General features: G+C 42.6%; 1 protein-coding gene across 1 annotated transcript; it reads left to right on the top strand.

Annotated features, from left to right (window-relative positions):
- The first annotated feature begins 3,416 nt into the window (after positions 1 to 3,416).
- On the top strand, positions 3,417 to 8,560 carry hmgb2b (high mobility group box 2b). Its single transcript, XM_029427035.1, is given in 6 exon segments — positions 3,417 to 3,589; positions 5,175 to 5,333; positions 6,528 to 6,590; positions 6,592 to 6,680; positions 7,329 to 7,503; positions 7,821 to 8,560. Coding segments are annotated over 5 exon segments (603 nt in total). The 5' UTR covers positions 3,417 to 3,589; positions 5,175 to 5,183; the 3' UTR covers positions 7,947 to 8,560.
- The last annotated feature ends 437 nt before the right edge of the window (positions 8,561 to 8,997 follow it).

The raw sequence follows: 8,997 nt of genomic DNA on the forward strand, positions 1-8,997 counted from the left end.
CTGCGGTAAAGATAGTAATACTACAGTGTAGAAATACTCTAGGAGAGACGGCATCCATCCTACTTTGGAAGGAGTGGATCTCATATCCAATAATATTACAAAGTTTATTAGTGGACCTAATCCATGACAACCCGGAGTTTAGACCAGGAGGCAGAGTTACAGTCTTACACACCTCTCTATGCTTCTTTCCCACTCAAACCCCCATAGTGACTGTGTCTGCCCCACGACCACTGAAATTAATCAAATCTATGGTTAGCAGAAGAGGAGTTATACATGAAAACCTAATAAAAATTAACACCATTGACACTGTTGATCAGGACATTCTACTATAGAGACTGGAACATTATATTGGCATCAAAGGAACCGCACTAAGCTGGCACGGCTCTGTACTTGGACCTATTCTATTCACCTTATATATGCTTCCTTTGGGCAATATTATAAGGATCCACTCTATAAACTTTCATTGTTATGTGATGAAACCAATCAATTGGCTAAACTTCAAGCCTTAAGGACATAAAAACTTGGATGTTCTGCAACTTCTTGATGTTAAACACAGACAAAACTGAAGTTATTATACTTGGCCCCAAACGCCTCCGAAACGCATTTTCTAATGACATAGAAGCTCTGGATGGCATTAACTTGGCCTCCAGCACCACTGTAAGGAATCTTGGCGTCATCTTTGATTAGGATCTGTCTTTTAACTCCCACATAAAACAAATCTCAAGGACTGCCTTCTTTCATCTACGTAACATTGCAAAAATAACATCCTGTCTCAAAATGATGCAGAAAAACTAGTCCATGCATTTGTTACTTCAAGACTGGATTACTGCAACTCATTGTTATCAGGTTGTCCCAAAAAGTCGCTTAAGACTCTTCAGTTGATCCAAAATACAGCGGCACGTGTATTGACAAGAACAAGGAAACGGGATCATATTACTCCTGTATTAGCTGCTCTGCACTGGCTCCCGGTAAAATACAGAATAGAATTCAAAATCCTTACTGACTTACAAAGCAATTAATGGTCAGGCTCCAGCATATCTTAAAGATCTCATAGTACCTTATAAACCAACTAGAGCATTACGCTCCCAGACTGCAGGGTTACTTGTAGTTCCTAGAGTCTCTAAGAGTACAATGGGAGCCAGAGCCTTCAGCTATCAAGCTCCTCTTCAGTGGAACCAGCTTCCAGTTTGTGTTCGGGAGGCAGACACCCTCTCCACATTTAAGAGCAGGCTAAAGACTTTCCTTTTTGATAAAGCTTATAGTTAGGGCTGGCTCAGGCTTGGACCAGCCCCTAGTTATGCTGCTATAGGCTTAGACTGCCGGGGGACACCTCCCTGCTCTCGTCCTTCTCTTCCTCTCTCCTCCCCTCCCTCTCTTCTTCTCCCTCTCTATCTGTATGCATTTATGTAAATGTATGTTACTAACTCATCATCTGGGGCATCATCCCCGGAGTATCTGTGTCTCTCATGTGGCAGGTTGCCACTGTTAAAGTTTACGTCAGGATCAGGAATCGTGGCTGCGCCTGCTGCCCTGGTCCTGCCCTGGTCCTGCCTAACACTGGGAAGCCTTTTTGACATTATCCTGGATTCATCCTTTCTTTTTCCAACACAACATAATTTCTGTAAAATGGATGTTGTATTTGTACTATGTTGTTTATCCTGTACACACGACATCTATTGCACGTCTGTCTGTCCTGGGAGAGGGATCCCTCCTGAGTTGCTCTCCCTGAGGTTTCTTCCATGGTTTCCCCCTTTAATTGTTGGTTTATTTTAGGAAGTTTTTCCTTGTGCGGTGCGAGGGTCTAAGGACAGAGGGTCTAAGGACAGAGGGTCTAAGGACAGAGGGTCTAAGGACAGAGGGGGTCGTATGCTGTACAGTCTGTAAAGCACACTGAGACAAATGTGCAATTTGTGGTATTGGGCTATATAAATAAATTTGATTTGAATTGATTTACTGCGGTAAAGATAATAATACTACAGTATAGAAATACTTTACTGCAGTAAAAGTAATTTTTTTATGAATCAGCTCCAATAGTCTGTTTTGATGCTTTTTATGCATTTTGACACTTACATTCAAAGTACAAAAATTTAATCGTGAATCAATTTTCAGTGTTGGTAAATCAACAGCCTCACCGGCGCCCTAAATGCCGTAAGTTGATCACTGATTTAGCCTTGGAAGGTAACGTCCAAGGTTTGTGTTGTAGCCAGCAGATATCCGGGCCAACACTTCCTCTCCTGTGCGCCACTCATTGTTTACTGATCAGCACCATGAGACTCAAGAATGGAGTTGAGAGATAATAAGTTTATTATGTAACTAATAAAGAGCTAAATCGTTGAGCGACTTGGAAGCCGAATGGTTCCTGAGCGTACCGTGTTTCCACAGCGTCCCGTGTTCGATCCCGGCCTCGGGACCTTTGTTGAGTGTGAGGCTACATTCACACCAAAGTGTGGCCTGCGGGGAGCTGCTCTGCGATGTCTTTGCTAAGCTGTGGCCAAACTAAAGTTGGGGATAGTTTCACGTTTGGTGTCCAGAGAGTATCTGCAACCAATCAATAATCAGTCCTGTGGCATGTTGACCTATGTTACAAAGAACTTCTTCCTGCCAGAAAAACATGAGCACGCCTCCCGGCCCATGAAAAACGTAATGATTGCGGTAAGCCTCACTTCGCAACCGCCTGGTGTGTTTTCGTCGTTTTACCCCTCAACGCTGTCATCTGTCGAATAAAGAGGAAACTGCCCACAAATAAAAAAATGTAATCGTCAGACTATAGCTGATGGGTTTGCATATTTCATTTGGGCCATCGCATTGTGACTCTTTTGCTCTCCACACGAACTGTTTACCTGCTGGAAACACTTTGATACCAAAATGTCCCATTGCTGCAGTTTCTAATTAATATGCAGATACGTGTTCATAGAGATGAATGTCTCTGTGATACATGATGACACCAGCCCCCTCAGCTGGAAACAAAGCTCTAAAAACTACAATGTTTGATTTGAGAATTAAAGCATATTTTAGTTTTCTTTGGTTACATTTCCTCTCTTTGTATATATCCCTGTCTTCGCCACCATCAATAATAATGCAGTTTAATAAAATATAACCACAAAATGTATTATTATACAATCTCCATCTTTATCCCTCTCCGAGCTGCTGCTGTCCGTCGCCCCTCCTCCACCTCCTCACGGATTGGCTGGTTGATTTGACGTACACCACTGTTGACCAATCAGACGCAGGAGTGAACACAAGTCCCGCGCCGCTGTGCGTGTTCAGTTCCCGCCCTGCTGGCGTTGCTGGGCAGGCGGAGCTGTGTAGCAACGCAGCTTTGACTTGCGGCTCCGTGAGCCAATCACAGGAGAGTATTCCATTGAGCTCCGCCCACGTTGGCCGGCCGTGTTCCCGCCCTCTGAATAGGAATGACCAACGGGGGCGTTGCTGGGGGTCGTTGCCAGGCTCGAGCTCGACCCAGTTTGAAAGTGAACCAAAGTCTCCAGTCGCTGCTTCAGCCACCAAACAACAACAAGACCCGAGAACCCCCAAAACCCGAGAACACGACCCAAATTCTGCTTCATCCTGTAGCCGGCCCTCCTAACGAGTGAGTACAGTCCATCCTACTAGCCCCGGGCCAGGGCCACATTGATGTAATGAAAATGAGCTGGCTTTGATTTGTCAGTGGACGTGCAGAATAAAATATAAAAGCTTTGTGAATGAGGCTGAATAAAGGGGGATAAAATGGCCGCTGTACACAATGGTCAGAAAGTGAGATTGTGTTGCATGTCAGAGTCTTTCTTGTGTGCGCACTCTGCACTGTTCACGACGTGTTGTTGTAAACACGAAACGCCCATTTAGGGAGCATGAATGCCAGGAAATAGCCGTGTCCCGTCCATACAACGCTGATCTCCGGAGTATACACTGAGCCCTGCGTTGAAAATGCACAGCTGTTGTACTGACACTATATTTCCATTGCAAACATGGAGGTTTGGCATAACAACTGCGCTGTGGTTAAAAGATGAAGCCCACGCACCAACAGCAAGTCTCTTACTGTGTTTTCTAACATGTATGTCGTTTAAACATTTTTTCCTCTGCCTGCTAGCCCGTTAGCCTGTTGCTAGCGGAGGGGGATGGGGCGGCTAGCTCCGCAGAGGGCGGGAAGCAAATGGTGGCCCATTGTTCTGTCGGGGCTAGCCTGTTAGCACGGCTAGGCTAACTGCAGCAGTCCGTAGATCTCCACACAAGACGCGGCTAGCTTCAGTTTAGTTCATCTCTACGGCGCATCGCTGCCATTCAAAGCGGAGCGCAGGAACCGGCTCCGGCGGGATGTCCCCGCACGGTCCCGGACTGAAGGAGCGTCCAGCCCGGGTCGCTGGGCCCCCGAGCTCCCCGGCTGAGAAAATGGATCCCCACTTTGTTCTCTTTGTTGTTCTCCATCGGTCCGTTATTTCACCGAATAACGAGCCACTTTGTAACGGAACAGGGCGGAAGTTGCTGAGCTCCTTATTGAAATATGATTGTTATTAAAACGCATTAAAACCTTTTACACGGTTACATTTGGATGATTTGAACACACCTACAGGTTAAAGGGTCAATCCTCTCAAAGTGAAGCTGCTTATTTTAAGTAAAGATTTGCTTTGGTTATTATTTTAACTTTAATCTTTAATGTTTTAATGTGTGTGCTGTTAAACATTATGCAGTTATATAACCTATTATGAAGCATGTGATTATTAAAGCTTCTGTGTTGACTTTAACTGAATAAAGATTTAACACTGTTTTGATTCTTTATTAACATCCTGCAGGTTTTTATTCCTCGTCTGTTTACAGGGTGCTGTCTTATTAAACTATTATTAGATTATTTTACACATTGATCTATAAAACGTCAGAAAACTGACAGGCGTGTTATACTTCACAGCACAAGGCGACGTCTTCAGTTTATTTTATTCTAAAGCATTTTCCAAAGATTTAGTGATTATTCTTCTGCTTCTCAAATATGGAGATTTGCCAAACATTTAATTTTTGTGATAATAATCGATCATGGGTTAGGGTTATATTTTGTGTACATTGAAATAATTGAGACTAATAAACAATTAACTGAAAATACTAATACATACAGCACATCAACAAATTCATCGATCGTGTCGGAACTAAACCCCGTCCTCCTTTTTTTGTCTGTACCTGTCTGTCAGGCCGCCAGTATGATGCGTAAAGACGTCAACAAGCCGAAGGGAAAGACGTCGGCGTACGCCTTCTTTGTGCAGACGTGTAGAGAGGAACACCGGAAGAAGAACCCTGAGCAGTCGGTCAACTTCGCCGAGTTCTCCAAGAAATGCTCCGAGAGATGGAAGGTGAGACGGGCAGAGAGAGATATAAAGGGAAAGTTGTTCGTTGCTGTTGCTTCATGTTAACAGAAACCTGCCTAATAATAATAATAATAATGTTAATGTTCTACTCACAGGTTTCCTGTAGACCCATAAAGTCTTAAAGGGCATTGAATTCATTAACATGTATTTATTCAGACCTCAGTCACAAAGTGCAAAGAGACGCACGCATGTTCAAGGAGCAAAACTAAGAATAAAGACTTCAGCTGCCGGTAACATTAAAGGCCTTAATTAGTATTAACCTCTTAGCGTGTTGTTTACAGTCCACCATGCTGGATGTGCTCCTGCCATACCTCGTTAGAAAGCTTAGAATCTCGTCCATGTAGATTGTGAGATCACAATCACAACAGCAGGTACAATCAACGCCTCAGACTAGCAATTAAACTCAAATCATAACTTTGAGCCAACTCACCTATGAAGCCTCATAATAATCCTGTAATCAGTAATAATCCAAAGAAACACTCCTGTGTCATTGCAGAGGTCCGATAGATCGTGTCCAGTAAAAATATATCCATCTTGAACATCGTCACGTCCATAAACAGCTGTTGCAATCTGTGAAATCAGCTGATCGATGAGTGTGAGAATCCGTTTATACTCCGCAAACACTTTATTTCTCGTGCAGCTCTAGAGAACGCACTCTAAGCTTTCGATTGACACTTAATTTGAGCCAATCGGAGCTTCCATGTGTTATCTACAGCCATCAAGAGCCAATGAGTGTCAACTTGATAAGGAAGTGCCAGCCCTCTTCTTTTGTTTACAGACGGAGCCAATAGCAACCGAGTCGCCCGATGACTGACGTGTCGTGTAGCCAATGAAATTCTGAACAAGACGATACGCTGCTTCAATGTTTGTTTTTATTACAAATGTTTTTTCTTTCTTCAAAATTGTATTTATTATATTAAAGTTCATAAAAAATACAAAGAAAGCACAAAAATATTACAAAACATGTGTTTGCACTTCACTTACTGTCGTACTACTGACCGGGAATAAGGATATATAAGTTATTTATGAGCAATACAAACAATATTTTCTTAATATTGTGATATCTCCAATAGTTTGGTGTCACTCACCTGTAAGAGGTTAACTGACAGGTGAGTCCCCTCGAGGTTAATCTGACAACATGCCTGAACAGCTGAAAATAACATTGTGTTGTGATTTCAGGGTCTGACCGCCAACGATAAGAAATGTTTCGAGGACATGGCGAAGGCCGACAAGGTGCGTTACAAACCGCGACATGCGAGACTACGTCCCACCCAAAGGCTTCGGGAAGAGGGGCCGCAAGAGGAAAGACCCCAACGCGCCCAAAAGACCCCCGTAAGTCCTCAGATAGTCGTAAGAGGAAAGACCCCGTGAGGCCCTTTATGTTGCGATGCTATGTGAGGTGCGTTGAATATAGAGTAAATAAAATCAATTATCAACATTTAAGTCATTTTTCCTCGCCGATCATCGCAAAACACTGAAAATATAAGTCGGCGCTGTAAACGTAAACAATGTGCAGCGAAGGGAGTAAACCAGTTGAAGGGCCACAGGGGCCCATTGTTGATCTCATGCTTTCAAAATATGGCTCTGATAGTTTAAAACATTTACAAGAATGTTATTTTATGCTATTTTAATTCTGCTATTGTTATAATGCTACTTCAGACTCATTACATCAACACTGATTATTGTTCTGTGAATGCTCTTATTCTGTCCTTGTACTAATTGTTATGTTTCTGCTGTGAAGCACTTTGGGCTGCAATCCTTGTATGAAAGGCGCTCTACAAATAAAGTTATTATTATTATTAAGCTTTATTTTGAAAGTCAGCTTCCTCTCCACAGAGCTGTAACCTGAGAATATGAAGACTTGATCAAATCTCTGCCGCTAAACGAACTAAAGAGCAGCTGCAGTCGAGTCTCTGAACTGAGCTTCATTACAAAGGACTGGTTCTATACGCTCAGAAGCATTAACCTGTCTGTCTGCAGGTCTGCGTTCTTCGTGTTCTGCAGCGAGTACCGCCCCAGTGTGAAGCAGCAGTACCCCGGGCTCTCTATAGGAGACTGTGCCAAGAAGCTCGGAGAGATGTGGAGCAAACAGACTCAGTCCGACAAGGTGCCCTACGAGGAGAAGGCCCAGAAACTACGGGAGAAATACGACCGGGTGAGATGGGTGGAGAGGGAGAGACAAGTAAAGAGTGAGACGGGTATAAAACAGTGAGACAGGTTCTTCCTCTGACCGTTGTTACATTTACTCAACAACTGAAAATTCACATTTTATCAGGACACACAACACATGTTCCAATGTGTCTGCCACACCAACCACCTGTCTGTCTGCTGGTGTTTACTTCCTGTATTGACGTCAGCTGATCAGTTTTATGTTTCTGACACCATCATCTTTTTAAATAATTTACTGCCTCTGGAGTGAAGTCTGAAACTTCCCCAGACCACTAACTGTCTGTCTGCCTGTCTGTCTGACAGGACATGGTGGCATACCGCGGCGGCGGCACCACGTACGCCAGGAACCCCGGCTCTTCAGCTCAGGGAGGAGCGGAGGAGGAGGAGGAGGGCGAGGACGAAGATGAGGAGGAGGACGACGACGAGTAAAGAGACGGAGAGTGAGACGGGCAGGTGTGTGTGTTTCAGAGGGCAGACAGACAGGTGAGGAAGTTGAGGTTAGAGTACATATCCAGGTCACGCCGCTTAGTTTCCTTTACTCCGGTTCGTGAGAGGCGGAGACGCCCAGAGACCGAAGCTTTGACGCTTTAATCAGAATGAACGTTACACACACAACTCAACAACAGTCGGTGACGTTTTGGCACTTATTCCAGTCTCTCGCTTTAACTGTCAGTAACCAGGATGTAGTTTTGAAGTCCCTTTTTATGCAGACAGACAGGCAGAGAGAGAGAGACGGGTCGCTCTGAAACACACACACGGGACCTCTCTCTGTGTGTGTGTGTGTGTGTGTGTGTGTGTGTGTGTGTGTGTGTGCGAGAGAGAGAGAGAGAGGTCATCAGATGTTAAACTGTCCCACACCAGAGGACAGACCCCCCCCCCCCCCCTCACAGTCACCATGGTTACCCCCCCCCCCCCCCCTGTGTGTTACCATGGATACCCCCGGCCCTCTTCTTCTTCTTCATGTTTTTTATTTCTGTTCCTTGTTCACTGTCAGTGCAGAAACTTCACTTTTATAATAAAACGACCAACTGAGGGAAAACACAGCGAGTCTTTGTTCATCTTTATTTGTGTTCTGGACGAAATTAACCGGCTTTAAATATATATATATATATATATATATATATATATATATATATATATATATATATATTATAAATAAATATATATATATTTATAGATATAGAAATAGATATTTATATATATCTATATATATAAATAAATCTATATTTATAGATATAGAAATAGATATTTATATATATCTATATATATATATCTATATAATTTTATATAGATATATATATTTATATCTATATAAATATATAATGATCATTATCATTTTATATATATATATATAGATATATTTATATCTATATATTATATAAATTATAGATATAAATAATTTATATATATAATTATAGATAGATATATATATAAATTATTTATATATATAATTATAGATATATATATATAAATTATTTAT

This window comes from Cottoperca gobio, unplaced genomic scaffold, assembly GCF_900634415.1.
Source record: "Cottoperca gobio unplaced genomic scaffold, fCotGob3.1 fCotGob3_286arrow_ctg1, whole genome shotgun sequence".
Taxonomy (NCBI): Eukaryota; Metazoa; Chordata; class Actinopteri; order Perciformes; family Bovichtidae; genus Cottoperca; species Cottoperca gobio.